Source organism: Rana temporaria, chromosome 6 (assembly GCF_905171775.1).
Source record: "Rana temporaria chromosome 6, aRanTem1.1, whole genome shotgun sequence".
In the NCBI taxonomy this organism is placed as follows: Eukaryota; Metazoa; Chordata; class Amphibia; order Anura; family Ranidae; genus Rana; species Rana temporaria.
Window position 1 is genome coordinate 91,193,350 of NC_053494.1, and position 18,897 is coordinate 91,212,246.

Here is an 18,897-nt window from a genome sequence, read left to right on the forward strand (position 1 = left end):
ATGTTCATTGTTGGCAATCTTTTCACCAGATTCACCACATGTGCGCTGAATTAACTTGTCCCTGTTTGCTCATCACCATTTAAAACCTGACTAATGTTCTAGGTTTTCTCAATTCGATCTAAAGTTTAAAGAATTTGAAAAATTATATATCACAGTGTGTAGAACAAAAATGAGGATACTAGTATCTAGTGGAGGGCATTCTAAAACCTTTGTTTTCCTTTATTTTGTTTCATATTGTATACAGTAGTTGACACAGTAAAGAAACACCCAGAAAATGATTTGTACATTTTAAGACTAAGCTTTTATTTTTTCATATTACAAACCACTGTAGTGATATAAACACTCATTTCTAAAGACAGATATATGCATTTTCTGAGTTTGCAGATTTTTTGATAATTTGTTTTTGAAGTCACTATAATCCACACATGGCATTTTATAATTTATTTCATATTTTATATTTTCAGTGAATATTTACATACATGAAAACATTCCAAATATATATTATTAAAAAAAAAAACACAAATAAAGCTATTTCAGACAAACACATTTAATTATTTTATAATAAATGGAAGATTCAGTCAGGGACACATGGATACCTTTTTTTTCTCCCAACTAATATCATTATATAATTTATCTGCCTTTCTTATTGAGAATAAATATACCACTCAGTCACATCACATGTGTTAAATAAATTTGATTAAAATCACTATCTGTATGAGATGTCTTAAAAAACGATGCAAACCCCCACTGTTGATTTAAGAGGTGATGCCGATCAATTAAAAAAATATTGTCTTTCTTTTTCCCCAGTGTTACAGTACATTTTAAATTGGATTTGCATATAGTTTAAATATACTGAAGGGAATATCCCTTTTTTACTGAAAATAAGACACACAGTACAGTAAGTTATATCTTATCTGTTTGTACCTTTTTTTTTTTATATTTTTTAACATACAGTATAAGATACTCTCTATACTTAGAAACAGTACTGAAAACATCTCATGTTTTGTGGATCTTTATTGATGTATGTTCAACTGATCATACTTGCATGCACATATGATGACAAAGAGAAAATCTGGTCACAAACACTTGTATCTGAAGCAGTTTATAGCAAGTTGGTAGAGTCACAGCAGTGAGTTAAAAATTGAAGACAGTGATGGTCTCTCTGGACCGGCACAGTACATATGAAGATATTATTTGCAATTAAAAAATGTAAAGGGCTTCATACCCAGGTTTAGTCCTTACCTCCCATCTCAATATATTTTTGTTATTTTTTTTATTAATTTGTACAAATACAAGAACAAACCCTTTCATGACCACCATTGCTCTGGTTAGTTCATAAACAGGACACCATGTAAAGAATCTACACAAATGCACAGACAAACTGCAATTTTTCAGTATCTTGACAAAAGGAATTGTATCCTTATCTTTAACACACATACCAGCTACTCGTAATTTATTGAACCATCTCTGCTCTGTGTAGGTGTTTTTTAGACTTAGCAGTACATTTTTCCTCAAACATGTTTTTAGATTTATGTTTCTCAAGATTTGTCCAACATTCAAGATTTATGTTTGCAAAAGTAAAGAAGTAGACATGTGTCCTCTATGTGTTGTACCACTGGTTTGGTTCCTGTTTAGAAAAACAAACTTGTTTTGCATATATCATACTTAATAACAACCAATCATATCAATAAAGTGGGATATTAATTTGCATATTGGTTAATACATTACTGATATGTTGGTTTCCTAAGTATCATACAATGGTCTCTTGTGAAATATTCAAACAGAATATTTTGTTTGTTAATATGTTTGGCTCAAAATATCCATTCTTGATATATATAAGAATTTGGTGATTGCTAGTATTAGGCCACTTATTAATTATAAAAATACAGGATAACATTCATCATATATGACAGCAAGTTATCACGGGTGTTGTTTGCTCTTTTTATTTATTTTTATTTTATTATGGAATACCATTGACTGTAAACATATAATTTTATTTTGCTTTATGGAATTCTCTTCATAAATCACAAGATATACATGCATCTTGACCACAAATGAGTGTTTTATGTGATGACTGATTTTACAAATCTGAAAAATGGACAGTGTTTCCCAATACACAAAACAATAAAATAAAAGTTTAATAATTCTGCAATTAAATTAAAGAATGGTCTAATATATACTGAATTAACATTTTGGTAAAATGTCCTATTATACATATTTGCACTAAAGATTTTTTTACAGTAAACTACCAATAACTTAAAAAAAATAAGATACATTTAAGATAAACACATAAATTGTTTCCCAGTGTGAAAAATGGATTATGGAAGATGGTGGTTTATTAGCTATATAATTTCACTATACAGAGATATAATCCATATAGTCTAGAAAACATGGATCCTAACAGGACTGCTTAGCATTAGCAATAATAAACATTGTCTCCTGTTTGTCAATTCTTTTGTAATTAACTGACATACAGTAATTCAAGTCTCTCTCCTAATTAAAACGTAAACAGGAGTAGAAGAACTCTGTCAAACTGAAAAATTGCAGATTGCTTACACAATATAATGTTTTCAAAAAAATACCAAGCAGTTGAAAATACCTTGATTATCTCTACTTAATGATTGCAATACTTGTAAAATGTTTATATAAATCTCAATATATTTAATATGTAATTCCATAAAAATGATACTTTTCTCTATTAGATGTTCTACTAGGCTAAAACTAAAGCATTATAGGCTGCATATTTTTTTTTTTACTTTTTAGAACTTAACAACTCCACTGCACAGATGTAAATTTTTACTGGTACAAACAATTGATTTTTTTTTAATTACTTTCCTTTTACAACTTTCAAAAAAAAGAAAAAGTAGAAACAGTGCTTTTTTAATCTTTTTAATAACATTCCCCCTCCCACGTTATAAAAATCAGCAATGATATCAATAATTTAATATATTGGAAGAAATATAAAAAGAATGTAAATGACCTACCTAGCTTTTTTTCATTTTTTTTTTGTTCTTTTTATTTTTTTTGTATTTTCATACATTTAAAATGTTTTTGCTTTTCTTTTTTTAAACTTTTATACATGAAGATTGTGATTGTAATAGCTGAATACTATCTGATGGAATACTTAAAAAGGGGTACGCTACAATAGTATTTCATCAGGTTGTATATACAAAGAATCAGAATCACAAATTTAACACAACCTTTGGCTCTGGACAATAAATAAATAATTTAGGACAGTCACTGAATGAGTTTTAGTGCAGTGGCAACCTTTTTGCTTTGATGTATCAGCATTTTAGCCCTCCCTAATAAACTGAGTTACATGTAATTAAAGATATGACTACTATAGTCACTTACACGCTTGCAAAATGTGATAATTCCAGTAGCTTAATATTCCGCATATATAATTGGTTTACACCCTTGATTGTGGCCTTAAAATATTTTTATTCATATCTACAGTAGTAGATCTCTAGGTCAACCACAAAAAAATCTACAGCCAACAATCAACTACAGAACCTTCATAAATTAAAGACCCACAATATTAAAATACACAGAACAAAATATCTGAGGTATAAGATAAAAAATGTAATGTTTCTCTTTTTGAGTTTTGTTTAGTTATTTAGAGTTGCTAAAATGATGCACTACTGCATGTATTGCAATACCCAGGCCTCGGAAAGCTTCTTTTTTCCCCCACACTGGAAGAGTTTTATGGTTTTGTCATTTAGTATGGAGCAAAACGGCTGTATCCCCCTCGGTATATACTAGCCTGTAATGAAGAAAGAACGAGACCGACATCATCAGCATGGCTCCTAGTCTTGGCATCAGTGAAGGGTGCAAAAGCATTCTGAAACAAAGCAATTTAATGGATTTGTTTTTGAGGTTCCTTTTAAAACAATTAAATGTATAAAGTATTAAAATTTCCTCACCCACAACTAAATGTCAAATGCATAGCAATATATAGAATAAAATAAAAACTACAACATCATCATCAAAGCAGTAAGCTACTTTTATATTTGTCTTGCATACGTTAAAAAATTATCTTTACATTGGGTGTGTTTATTAGAACATACAGACATTTTTTAATGCTTGGCAATAAAGAATAATTCTACCTATAATAAAATGTCATCACTTATAGCTGTTCAAATCTGAACTACACCTAACATTTTTAAAATACAGATTGTCTCTAAAATTTTATACTAAATTTAAAATATTTAGTAGTAAAATATAGTAAAACATAAACAGAAGACTTACCATGGCACCAACGCCGTAGGTGGCTGTTGGAGCAAGTGTGTGGTGGTAGGGGTCGGTAGCATAAACTCGTCCGTAACTAAAATTAGAATTAAGATATGGATTAAAATAGCATTCTATGTCAAATAAACAGCACAAATAACAATAGTTCTCTACATCTCTCAAGAAAAGGTCAATAAAGGGGTGGAACAACATACATTTGCAGTATTAAAAACACTTATTGGGTAGTGTGACAATTACCTTGATATACGGAAGAATATGTTACCAGCACACCAAGCATGTGGCTATTATGGATGAGTGTTTGTGAACATTCAGGCAAGCAAGACAATATGAATATTGCATGACAATATGAATAGTTTAGGCAATCATGACAGCTTGTCATAATTACAGATGAATAATCAGGAGCCTGCACCCACTGCATCCTTATGCAGTAAGATATGCAGTGATATCATTGGTTAAAAAGGCCGTATGGCCATATTTGGGCAATAACATTGCCCAAATATGGCCATTGTCATCTTTGGACAATGATGTTCCCCTAATCCTGTTCCTTCCACTTTATTGTCGATGTAACATGAAGGTAAATAGAAGCACCATACCCCGTTAAAATGCATAAGTGACCCGAAGGGCCTATTATGAATTATGGAGGAATCCCTCCACACCTTTTTTGTTGTAAGGTGTCCCATTAACATCTATACTAGATTCTTGAAGCAACTAGGAGCTGTCATTTTACCAGGAATTTTAACACACTTTTTTTCTATGTAGATGTAAAAGTTTTTTCTGCAGTGGGTTTATACATTACATAGATGTGTTACTTCACAGGCAGGGTCAGGACATCCCCAGGCAATGCAGGCATGTCATTTAATGGGGTTTTGTGTTTTTATGTTTCACTTTAAGAATTATTAAAATCAATGTTCTATTTATTTATTTATGTTTACTTTGGTGCATGTCCCCCAGGACAGGACCCAGCTCCCCATGCCATTTTTTTCAACAGTCCCTTTCCTATTAGCCTTTATAATGGCCATCATTGTTTTTTTTTAACATTTGTCTCCCATTGAATTCAACTGAGTTCAGATTTGACACCTGAACTTTAGTAATGTTCCTGCCTCAAGCCAAACCCAGGCATGTGCAGCTCATCACTAGTGGATATCACATTCCTGATAAGGGGTCCTGAGATACTCTGAAGTATATCACGTAAGCTTAATGTGATGTGATAGCTTTAAAAAATCTTTGGATTTTTAACCACTTCAGCCCCAGATGATTTGTGATTTGGCTGCCAAATGACCGGGCCACTTTTTGTGATTTGGCACTGCGTCGCTTTAACTGACAATTGCACAGTTGTGCCACGTGGCTCCTAAACAAAATTGACGTCCTTTTTTTCCCACAAATGGAGCTTTCTTTTGGTGGTATTTGATCACCTATGTGGTTTTTATTTTTTGCGCTATAAACAAAAAAAGAGCGTCAGTTTGAAAAAAAAAATCTATATTTTTTACTTTTTGCTATAATAAATATCCCCAAAAAAATATATATATAAAAAAAAATTCTTTCTCAGTTTAGGTCGATATGTATTCTTCTACATATTTTTGGTGAAAAAAAATCGCAATAAGCGTATATTGATTGGTTTGCACAAAAATTATAGGGCCAGATTCAGAGAAGAGATACGACGGCGTATCTACTGATACGCCGTTGTATCTCTGAGATACGATTGTCGTATCTATGCGACTGATTTATAGAATCAGTTACGCATAGATAGCCCTAAGATCCGACAGGTGTAACTTGTGTTATACCGTCGGATATTAGGCTGCAATTCTAGGCCGGCCGCTAGGTGGCGAGGCCATTGCGGTCCGCATAGAATATGAAAATGACTAGTTACGGCGATTCACGAATGTCCGCGATGCCCGTAGATCTAAATTTACATTGTTTCCGTAGCGATACACGTCGTAAAGTTAAGGCTGCCTCCAAGGTGGTCTAAGCAATGTTAAGTATGGCCGTCGTTCCCGCATCAAAATTTTAAATTTCACGTCGTTTGCGTAAGTCGTCCGTGAATGGCGCTGGACGCCATTTACGTTAACGTCAAACCAATGACGTCCTTGCGACGTCATTTAGCGCAATGCACGTCGGGTAATTTGACGGACGAAGCATGCGCAGTACGCTCGGCGCGGGAACGCGCCTAATTCAAATGGTGCCCGCCCCATTTGAATTAGGCGGACTTGCGCCGAGCGGATTTACGTTACACCGCCGCAAGTTTACAGGTAAGTACTTTGTGAATCAGGCACTTATGCTGTAAACCTGCGGTGGTGTAACGTAAATGGGATACGTTACGCCGCCGCTGCGCAACGTAATTCTTTCTGAATCTGGCCCTCAGTGTCTACAAAATAGGGGATAGTTTTATGGCATTTTTATCATTATTTTTTTTTACTAATAACGGCGTTGATGAGCGATTTTTATCATGACTGCAACATTATGGCAGACACATCGGACACTTTTTACACTATGTTGGGACCATTGTCATTTATACAGCGATTAGCGCTATACAAATGCACTGATTACTGTGTAAATGACACTGGCAGGTAAGGGGTTAACCACTAAGGGGCAAGGAAGTCGTTAAGTATGTCCTAGGGAGTGATTCTAACTGTGTGGGGGCTTGGCTACTAGTGACATGACACTGATAACTGCTCACGGTGACAAGGAGCAGTAGATCAGTGTCTTGTCACAAGGCAGAACAGGGAGATGCCTTGTTTACACTGGAGGGGTTAAACTAGGTCATTGCTGCAGTCCCCCATACTCCATGAGTTAACCAGGGGGAAGTGTGATGAGAATAAATACAGTACATGTATGGGGTTTGGACCATTTTTGTTTTTAAGTAGATAATAAAATCAATTTTTTTTACTTTAGACAGATTAATCAACAGGTACATAAATTGGTCACAGGAGGTGATTTGTCATTAACAGGTGTATGAGGATAGGAGGCTGGCACTAAGGCTGGAATATTCATAAAATAAATGTTGTCCTCAGTTCACCTTACGAACCTTGAGACTGACAAAATCATAGACTCTGTGTTACTAACTTTACTCCCCCAGATACTCTGCCCATCTTACAGACAGGCAAAGTACCTGAGAGTGAGCAGAGCCTGATTGGGAATTCTGAGACTAGTTCTCCATTAGGTCTGTCTCCCATTGACAGCAGAAGACAGTGGTCACATTCTATAGCCACTATTGGACTAAAAAGCAACTATGGAATCCACCCATAGTTATCTGCTGTCAAATACAAGACAGGTAGACCTGATGTGAACATAAGGCTCCACCCACTCTCAGTGTGCTCCTTTGTCACTGGTTGCTAGGACACTGTTGGCTAAGTAGTTAAAGTGTCATAACTATCAATCACTTATCCTCAGATCATTTAGCTGCTGAGCAGAAGATTACTGCCATTGCCCAAAAATGAACATTGCCATATTTGGGTAATACCATCAGCCAGGATTGCTTCCTCTTGTTTTACATTCAGTTGTTGACTGCGGTATGTCCTGCTGAATGGGGTCAAGAATGAGTAAATGGTTGCTAGAACACACCAATGTCCTAGAAACCCATGATCCCTGTGCAGGTAGCTGTCACATTCAAAACAGTTTTCTAGCACATACATACCCCACTCAAAGCACTGGTGTCTCTCTGTATGCCAGCCTAGTTTTGACCTTAATTACTGCCAGATTCCTAATATGCGAACTGGCGACAATTATCTTTCAGTAAGTCTTTATTGTTTCTTAAAATACCAAACAGTAACAGAAACAAAAGTGTACAGTAGTAGGCATATATTCATGCCTCATTATAGATATTAAAGAGTTATTACAGAAAGAGAAGTACAGAGTATAAAACTACATCACATATCAGCAGTGTCACGATCAGGCGTTGGACTTGAAGACCAGTAGCTATACCAGTTGAAGGACTACCACCGACCAGCAGGATAGGTATACAGGCAGTCACTGTGGCAGATGACACAGGCTCACCTGAGGTGCAGAGTCTAAGTGCTATCCGGTGTTTACCAGAGCTCATGATGGTGGAGATGGATTTAGCTGCATGCTAGTACCTGGTCGCGGTCCTCAGGTTTGCCCCACCAGGGTGTGAGAAAGCCGGGGTCCAGTAGCAAATGAGCAGATAAGGGTTAAACAGCAGCGTTATCAGTAAACAAGTCAAAAGGTCAGTAACGAGTACTGTAGTTGCAGTTTGGGATCAGACAGTAGAGTATTCAAGGAACAAGCCAAGGGTCAATCATGAGTGATAGCAAAATACAGATGGCAGCAGGGAAGTCATAATCAAGGCACTGGCTGTGAAGGCACAATAACCTGGCAAAGAGGTAGTGCTGAGACAAGGCTTTAATAGGAAGTTCATGGGAAGAGCAAGGAGTTCAAGCTTCAACAGCAATCAAGACACAAGGCAGGGTTGTCCAATGGATCAGATAGGATTGTTCAATAGATCAGGCAGGGAGCTGTCCTGCATCCCAGATAGCTCATTGGGAAGAGTCAATGCTGGACACAGAAGAGGTCCCAGGTTCAAGCCCAGGTCCTGACAAGCAGAAATAATATTTGATTTGAACTGTTAATGGGCAGGTTGGATGTACCAAGTTGATCGATCAACTTGGGTACAACCAGCCTGCCAGATTCTCTTGAGATTATCGCTAGCTACTGCTATAGCCACTAGTGCTAATCATTGTCTTCTACTGGTGGAGTCAACTGCTGATTACCCTGTCAGCACTGTTTGTGATAACCAGGGCATTATGCTAATTTATTTCCTGCTACCTCTGGTTGCAGGAAAAAAAATTGCACTGTGTATGGCCTGCTTAAGTGGAAGAAAATTTAGTTAATCTAAGTAGGGTTAAATACATCAGCCCAGGATTCCCTTGACTACTTTACGAAATTGGCGTTTTATGAGGAGGGGGAAAAGACGGTCCGCCTGCTTGCCAATTTTGCATGATCCCGACAACAGTCACTGGCCATTGGCATCATTCAAGCCTCTAATGGCAAAGTGGTTAATTATCCTGACGCCATCATATCTGAGCTGGCTTCCTTCTATGTTGACCTTTATGGGTCGAGGGAGGTTTACTCAGATGAGGACCTGGCTACTTATATGGCCACTATTGATTTACCCTCACTATCTCCTGAGGCGAAGCAACAACTCGATGCCCCGATTACTTTGAGTAATTGCGGGTGGTGGCCTGCTCTTTACCCACATGTAAGGCACCTGGAGAGGATGGCCTCCCTATGGAGGTGTTCACTCAATATGGTGAACAGTTACTGCCAGAACTGTTGAAGGCTTTTAATGCCTCTCTGGAGGAAGGTACCCTCCCTGACTCTATGACCAGAGCAAATGTGATGCTATTATTAAAGACGAGGAAGGATCCGATTGACCCTGCTTCAGAGCGATGTAAAAATCTTTGCCAAGGTCTTGGCGCTTTGGGTCAACGGGATAGTATCCTCCATCATTCACCAGGATCAGACTGGCTTTATGCCACAAAAGTCCACGGCTACTAACCTAAGGAGACTATATATGAACATGCAAAGCCAAGCGGATAATGGTGGTCACAGGACTCTCTTATCCCTTGATGCCAACAAGGCGGTACCTGTGGAAGGTGCTAGTCAAGTTTGGCTTTTGGGAACCAATTTGTTGCATGGGTTAAGTTACTCTATGCTTCCCAACAGGCGACCATTAGGGTGGAGGATAAAATGTCACCTGCTTTTGCTCTGGGCAGGGGAAAGCGGCAGGGATGTCCGCTGTCCCCTCTGCTCTTCACAATTGCTATAGAGCGCCTTGCGGCCCTGGTGAGGTCTAGCACCAAGATTTGTGGGTTCAGGTATGGAGCTCTGCATGAAAAAATGATGTTGTATGCAGATGACATGTTACTCTTTTTGGGAGATCCCAACCACTCACTACCCAGAGTTATGTCCATAATAACGCAGTTTGGTCACTTTTCTGACCTGACCATAAATTGGTCTAAATCAGCCCTGATGATGCTGGACGAAGACTGGGAGGTAGTCCTCCCGGCCTCTTGTCCCATACCGGTGGTTACCAGCTTCAAATAGCTGGGTGTACAAATCTCGCCCAAGATCACCGATTATTGCTCCCTGAATGTGTACCCCTTGTTGTCTCATTTTCGGGATAAGTTTATTACCTGGAATAACCTTAAAATGTCACTGGCAGGCAAGGCCAACTTAATTAAAATGATTCTGATGCCCCAGTTGCTATACTTTCTACACAACTCGCCAGTAGTAATACACCTTAAAAATTTCAGAGTGGTAAACACCCTTTTCTCCGCAGCTGCTGTGGAATGTTAGGCCCCCTAGGATTAAGCTGGAGCAGCTACAACATTCTATTGGCGGTCCCCAAATGTTGCTGCCCAGCTGCAACATTTTGGTAGGCTCTCCCAGGATCCTGTGTTCCTGAAATCCAATAAGTGCTGTTTCAGGCTAGGAAACTGATTTTAATGGGCTGGAAGTCCACCTCACCACCCACTTGCTCCTCTTGGATAACCCACATGGGGAACACCCTTTTTATGGAAAAATATGTTTACCAGCACAGAGGATGCTCGGGCAGGTTTGAATGTATATGGTCACGATCGTCTTAGCCCTAAAGAGCTTGTGATATCTAGAATTCTGCAGTGTCCAAAGGGGGGAATGTGTACCTTATTTCTGCCATGACTGATATGCTCTGTGTCGGTGGGGGAATGGAGTGGTGTCTTGCAGGTGCTTGGAGTATGTGGTTATGTAGTACTTGTAGGCCTACTATGTTTGTGTATATGCTAATTAGGGATGAGCCGAACATGCGAACAGGCAAAAAAATTGTTCAAACACGCTAACACCTTTAAAGTCTATGGGACACGAATATGAAAAATCAAAAGTGCTCATTTTAAAGGTTAATATGCAAGTTATTGTCATAAAAAATGTGTGGGGACCCGGGTCCTGCCCCAGGGGACATGTACCAATGCAAAAAAAGTTTTAAAAACTGCAGTTTTTTCGGGAGCAGTGATTTTAATAATGCTTAAAGTGAAACAATAAAAGTAAAATATTCCTTTAAATTTCGTACCTGGGGGGTGTGTATAGTATGCCTGTAAAGTAGTGCATGTTTCCCGTGTTTAGAATTGTCCCTGCACAAAATGTAATTTCTAAATGAAAAAAAGTCATTTAAAACTACTCGTGGCTATTGAAAGAGAAAAATGGACAGCCGCACTCCGGAGTGCCATGTACTCCCCATGTACATGGGGAGGATGTCCCCATGTTGATGGGGACAAGGGTTTCATCCCCACAACCCTTGCCAAGTGGTTGTGGGGGTCTGCAAGCGGGGGGTTTAACAAAGGGGACCCCAGATCCCACCTACCCCTATGTGAATTGGTAAGCCCTACAATTTCACCCAAAAAAGTGAAAAAAAAACACACACAGAGCTTGGGACAAGTCTTTTAATAAAAAAGAAAAAATATCCCAGCCATGTAATCCTTACACGACTGATGATATACGCCGCCACGATTGATTCCGCCTTCATGGGAAATGCCCCCTGAATGATGCGAGACCTGCTGTGACAGCTCTTAACTAGCGGGGCCACCCATGACCCCGCCCCCTCTGACGCAACAGGAGTTTTCAGCGGTTTCCCCGTGCTGTCACGGGTGACCCCGCCCCCTCTGATGCAACGGGGGTTTCCCCATTTGCGCCACTTTACAGGCATACTATAGACACCCCCCAGATATGAAATTTAAAGGAATACTTTTATTGTTTCACTTTAAACATTATTAAAATCACTGCTCCTGAAAAAGTGGCCAAAAAATAAATAAAATTGCATTGATACATGTCCCCTGGGGCAGGACCCAGGTCCCCAAACACTTTTTATGACAATAACTTGCATATTAACCTTTAAGATTAGCACTTTTGATTTCTCCCATAGACTTTTAAAGGGGGTTTTTCCACGGCTTTCGAATTTGCCGCAAACAAACCAAATTGTTCGCTATTCGGCGAACAGGCGATTTGGCGAACACCCGATGATCAAATCGAACTTACGTTTGACTCGAACATCGGAATCATCCCTAATCCTACCTGACAGCCCCATAAAAATAACAATCATATTTTCCCTACAAATACACTAATATTATTAGTAGACACAAACACAATAAGCCTTACAAAGTTTCTGTAAAATCTAAAAGATAAAACTGTGTTGAGTGAATAAAGCTATGTGTGTAAATGAGGTATTGGGGCTTTGGCATGTACAGCATCAGTGGTATATTTATGTGGCTGGAGCCACTCAGAGCAGTGTGCAGGTTGCCAAAGTTATGCAATGGGGACACAGCAGTTGTATGAACAAAGCCACAGGTCCTAATTTAACAAGCGTGTGGGCATGGGCGTAGGAACCGGGGGGGATGGGGGGGACACATCCCCCCCAGGAAATAATGCGGCGGGGACAGGTATGGTAAAATCCCCCCCAGGTTCAGGGCCGGATTCCGACTTCCATATTAATCCCTGGACAATACAGTGAAACTCAACCCACCTCCGCCTCTACCTGATATTCTACTGGATATTGGTTGCTACAGCCGCCCGGCGTGTAGCAACCAGTGACGTCATGGATGCGACTCCCTGCTCAGCACTCAAAGCGGAGGAGGAGTTAACTTCCTCCTCCTCCGCGCCAAGTGCTCTCCACCATGCTGCATGTCCTCATCCATCGTCTGGCAAGTGCATCTGGGCTGTCAGTGGGGGCCCCACTCACGGCATCCCACACAGGAGTCTATGCTGCTTCACTTCCGTCTCCACTGGGCACCTGAGTCTGACTCTTCACAGCACGAGCAGCAGACACCAGCGATGTTCCTGATCACACTGCACAGTGAGTGTTATTGTAGTAGGGGGGGGGGGGGGACCTGCCAGCCTCTGCCCACACCAAGGAGTTTTAGGAGTTCTTTAGACCTGTCTGTTTGATGGATGAGCCTGTGCCTCCTTGTCAGTTACTTTCTTTATCTCCCCCCTCCCTAACCTGCCAGCTTGGAATGCTCCGCGGTGGCCTGCTAGAAGAATCATAAATCACTGTGAGGGGAGCATGAACGAGTGCTCAGGAGGGAGGGGGGGGGGGGGATGTACAGCTGCCAGTGTGTTTGTACATGTCTACTGCCTATGTGTGCTACACTGAGACACAAAACTGTCTGTGTGCAAAGAGACTGCTCACCCAATCACAGCATGTCACTGTACACAGAGAGACAGCCCCTGACCTAGAGACCAGTCCCCCTCCTTCACCCACTACTGTGTATGGCAATATCCCTGTTTTAGAAACCTACCCCTCTGTTCTTTTATTGTCTTCTGTCCCTCTACCAAGTAACTATCATAGTTCTAATCCCTGATCGATAAGCATAGTCCCTAATGTATGGAGGGGTTCCATGTTATAGACAGTCCATTAAAGAAACAGTCCTTATTATCCACTTGCTCTCCGAAAGATTTACCCCTCCTTAATGACTAGGCCATTTTTTGCAAAACGTCACTGCGTTATTTTAACTGACAATTGCACAGTCATGCGACACTGTAACCAAACAAAATTGGTGTCTTTTTTCCCCCCCACAAATAGAGCTTTTTTTTGGTGGTATTTGATCATCTCTGCGGTTTTAATTTTTTGCGCTATAAACAAAAAAAGACCAACAATTTTAAAAATGTGTGTGTATATGTATATATATATATATATTTTTTTTTTCCTGCTATAAAACATCCAATAAAAAAATCGCCAATACGTATTCTGCTACATATTCTTGGTAAAAAAAAATCCCAATAAGCGTATATTGATTGGTTTGCGCCTATATGGTTATAGCGTCTACATGGAACATTTATGGAATTTTTATTTATTTTTCTTCTACTCATAATGGTGGCAAATAGCGACGTATAGCGGGACTGCGATGTTGCAGTGGACAAATTGGACACTCTGCATCTGGTGACAAGCTCAGGGTTCCCACTGATTCTGCATTATGGTGAGTTCAACTATTTCATTATATATTACAATGTAGTAACAGAAATAATGTGATTTGATCATCCTGACACCATATCAAGCATGGTGTCAGGATGAATAAAGTGCTAACACCAGCCATTAACCCAACAAATCACCCGCTGCCAAATTCCCCATCAACTCCCGAGACTACATTCCACCTCGCACGCCACCACCCAACCGCCAGTTGCCTCCACCCCCTCGGTCATTGGAAAAAGTTTGTTCCACGAAACAGGTCCCTCAAGAAGGGGGGGGGGGAGTGGTGTCCCTGAATGGCAGTTTGGAAATGGTCACCCTAAGCGCGGAGGTAACAGGGGGGGGTGAAAAATCCTCTCTACTGTCACTTGTAAATACAGATGCGCTGCTGTATTTACAAGTGACAGCGATCTCCTCCCGATGGCCGTTTAGAACCCTCTATGCTCTACAAAACACATTCGGGGTTATTTATGAAAGGCAAATTCGCAAACAACTCCCAGTTTACTGAATAAGAATATACCTGGCGAGTAAAAAAGCTGTCCCCCCCAGATTTGTAAGGGTTCCTACACCCATGCGTGTGGGTACAGGTGTAAGCCCCAAACACTGACAGTGTGCATTCATGGCCACTCACCCACACCTGTCAGAATAAAACCTGTAGCTGTAGGTGGCTATATTCATAAATAGCTGCTGCTTTCCCATAGTGTAACAGATGGCTTCAGCACTCATTAATGTTGCTGTAAAGGCCAGAGCTCCTGTGTAAATGTGGTATTTAAAAAAATAAATAAATTATGTAGCCCATTCATTTCAATAAGCTGCCTAACATGGCAAAATGCACGTACCACAAGTAGTATGAACAAGCCTTGAAGGTTATTATGGGTAAGGGAAGGAGACATACCTGGAATTCTGAATGCATTCAGACTAGTGGTAAAATTCAATTGGAAATCATATAATATTACAAGATCTAAGCTGTAGGTTATAGGAAATGGGACACATTAAAGAGGTTCTTCACAAAAAAAACAATTAAAAGTAATCAGTCCAGGGGCCAAGTCCTGGGGGAAAACGTGTGGGAACTCCCACCCAAGATCCACTCCCCCACCAAAAAAGAAAAAAAAATTACACTCTCATATGCATAATTACTAAACCGCATGTTTTTTTTTTTTAAGCAAGTTCTTTCTAAATCCCGCGATAACTCGCGGCAGATCTCCACAAAGTCTCCTGGGAACAATGACAAAAGCTCCCAGGAGACATTGCGGCATCAAGGAAGTGACGGAATACCCGCACACTACCCGATGAATCCATATACAGGAAGCGGCCAGTAACAAAGGATTACTAAGGTTCGCCTGCCCCTGACAGTGACTCGAGCTGGGCATCGCCGCTTAGTGAAGGATTGGCTCAGACGGCTCAGCTGCTCTCGGCTGCTCTAGTCCTGCAAAGAGAACTGCGTTCCTACTGTGAAAAAAGTTCCCGCAGGACTTGAGCCCTGAATCAGTCACATATCCTGCAACTGCTGACCTTTAATAACAGGACACTTACCTGTCCAGGGATCCAGCATCGTCCTCACCTGGGCTAGTTATTTACTAATCTTCGAATTCCCTGTGCCACCATCCTAACTGTGGGCAGCCAGCTGTGCTGCCTTTAGCTTCACAGCTGACTCCTCACTGTGCATTAACAAGCCATGCTATGCTTTTTTAATGGTCTTGAAGTCTTCTGGTACCTGTGATGTGTCACCTAGACGATCCGAGTAGAAGTGAAAGCGGGTACCTGCCCCCCCCCCAAAATAATGACAAGCCAAATTTGGCCGGGGGGGGGGGACTTAAAGCAGAACTTCCCCTGTTGGGTAATGTTCTGCTTTAACTACTGTCGATTAGTTAGTAAACATTTAGATATAAGGAAAAGCTGTTCTGGGAGAAGATAAACAGCAGCTACAGAGTGGAATACAGCTGGTTGGCTGTGACTGTGTCAGGGACGCAGAGCAATGGGGAGAGAACAGGAAAGATATATAGGCTGGCCAGACATGAGACAGGATAGATTGGTCAGAAGGAGGAGTACAGTAGTGAAGGACTCGAGGGAAACACCAGGGCACAATCAGAGATATCAGGGAGAAGTATCGGAGCTTAATTGCAGTGAAGTGGGATGGGGTGGGATGATATCTGGGAAGCAACAGAGTAAGTATGGCAATCTGGAGAGAAGAAGGGGAAACAAAGTGTAAGAAAACCTTTAGCTTCTGTCCGCTGCGCATGTGCACAGGCGTCTGCAGATGTCTTAGCGCGTCAATGAGCATGCGTGTGTGCAGCGGACTGCGTGCTCGCGCAGGAACGCGCCCCCTAGCGCCAATTGGTGTCAGGCGACCTACTTAAGGAAATGCCCTGACCCCAGACTGTTGCTGATTGGACTTCAGCTGTTCCCTTGCTACCCAGTATCCTGCTTATCCTGTCTGATACCCGTTGCTGAACCTGGCTTGCCTTGACCTTGTCTCTGAACTCTGCCTATGTGTTGATTACTTGTTCCTGATCCTGGCTTCCCATTTGACCCTGCTTCTCCCTTCTGCCTTGTATCCTGCTGCCCACCTGCTACTGAACCCGGCTATCCTTGGGACTCTGCTTTTGCCTGCTGCCTTGTACTTTGTTGCCCGCCTGTTACCAAACATGGCTATCTTAGTGACCCTGCTCCAGCTTCCTGCTTGGCTCCCTACCACCACCCAAGTGTCTGCGAATACGGTCTTGCGACCTGCTGCAACTTCTTGCTGTAAGCCTACCAGGAACTCTACATCATCTGATGTTGCAATACCACTGTTCAAAAGAAGTGCCTCTTCTACCCCAGCTGATCCTTGGTGCATGGCTGCCTTCCCACACCTGATGGTTCTCCTGCTCTCCAGAACTCGCATCCTCTGCTACAAGTTTTTGGGTCTACAACTGCAGGCCCTTGTGTTCCTCCTGTCCCCTGGTTCCCTCTGTTCCACTCCCAGTGGGACTAAAACTGGAAATACAAGAGAGGCCGACCTCATCATTTCAGTCTCCCTTCAGGTACATAATACCATTACAATCAGAGGTAAACAAAAAGAGACATTTGTGTTAATAAGAGTGGGAGCGCTGCTAATATTCATGTATCCACTGTGCCCATCAATTGCAGTCACTGTGCCCATCAAATGCAGCCATTGTGCCCATAATTGCAGCCACTGTATCCATCATTGGAAAGCCACTTTGCACATTCTGTGATAGAATGACAAAAGGCTTTGCAATGGAATGTAGCTTATTAGCTGCAGGTGGGCTTGTTAGCTGCCTGCCCCCCCCCTCTGGAACTGACAGGGGATGGGCTTCATATAGCAGGGCCAGTGGTACCCAGTGGTGGCTGGTGCTCAACATTTTTGGGAGATGCAAACAAAATGAACAATTCTGAAAAATACTGAAATAAACATCAATTTGAGCCACTGTGTCCAGCAATTGCATCCACTGTGTCCATAAATTGCGGCCACTGTGTCCATAAATTGCAGCCACTGTGCCCATAAATTGCAGCCACTGTGCCTATCAATAGCAACCACTGTGCCTATCAATTGCAGCCACTGAGCCATCAAATGTAGCCACTGTGCCCATCAATTGCAGTCACTGTGCCCATCAATTGAAGCCACTGTGTCATCAAATGCAGCCGCTGTGCCCATCAAATGCAGCCATTGTGCCCATAATTGCAGCCACTGCGTCCATCATTGGAAAGCCACTGTGCACATCAATTGCAGCCACTCTGCCCATCAATTGCAACCACTGTGCCCATCAATTGCAGCCACTGTGCACATCAATTGCAACCACTGTGCCCATCAATTGCAGCCACTGTTCCATCAAATGCAGCCACTGTGCCCATCAATTGCAACCACTGTGCCCATCAATTGCAACCACTGTGCCCATCAATTGCAACCACTGTGCCATCAATTGCAGCCACTGTGTCCATCAATTGCAGCCACTGTGCCATCAATTGCAGCCACTGTGCCCATTAATTGCAGCCACTGTGCCATCAAATGTCACCACTGTGCCCGTCGATTTCAGCCACTGTGCCCATGGAATGCAGCCACTGTGCCATTAAATGCAGCCTCTGTGCCCATCAATTGCAGCCACTGTGCCCATCAAATGCAGCCACTGTGCTCCATCAAATGCAGGCACTGTGCCTCATCAAAGGCAGCCACTGTGTCATCAAATGCAGCCACTGTGCCATCAATTGCAGCCACTGTGCCATCAATTGCAGCCACTGTGCCATCACATGTGCAAACAAAATTAAAAATTCTGAAAAATGCTGAAACAAACATCAATTTCAGCCACTGTGTCCAGCAATTGCATCCACTGTGTCCATAAATTGCGGCCACTGTGTCCATAAATTGCAGCCACTGTGCCCATAAATTGCAGCCACTGTGCCTATCAATAGCAACCACTGTGCCTATCAATTGCAGCCACTGAGCCATCAAATGCAGCCGCTGTGCCCATCAAATGCAGCCATTGTGCCCATAATTGCAGCCACTGTGTCCATCATTGGAAAGACACTGTGCACATCAATTGCAGCCACTCTGCCCATCAATTGCAACCACTGTGCCCATCAATTGCAGCCACTGTGCACATCAATTGCAACCACTGTGCCCATCAATTGCAGCCACTGTTCCATCAAATGCAGCCACTGTGCCCATCAATTGCAACCACTGTACCCATCAATTGCAACCACTG

General features: G+C 41.5%; 1 protein-coding gene across 5 annotated transcripts in view; it reads right to left on the bottom strand.

The window, feature by feature from the left end:
• Nucleotides 1–282: 282 nt before the first annotated feature.
• RBFOX1 (RNA binding fox-1 homolog 1) overlaps nucleotides 283–18,897 on the bottom strand; it is a 1,331,074-nt gene continuing 1,312,459 nt past the window's right edge. For all 5 annotated transcript variants that reach the window (XM_040356987.1, XM_040356988.1, XM_040356986.1 and 2 more), the window contains 2 exons: nucleotides 4,249–4,324; nucleotides 283–3,841 (listed from right to left, as the gene is read on the bottom strand). In XM_040356987.1, coding sequence (XP_040212921.1) covers nucleotide 3,841; nucleotides 4,249–4,324 — 77 coding nt within the window. In that variant the 3' untranslated portion in view covers nucleotides 283–3,840. The remainder of the gene's footprint in view (nucleotides 3,842–4,248; nucleotides 4,325–18,897) is intronic.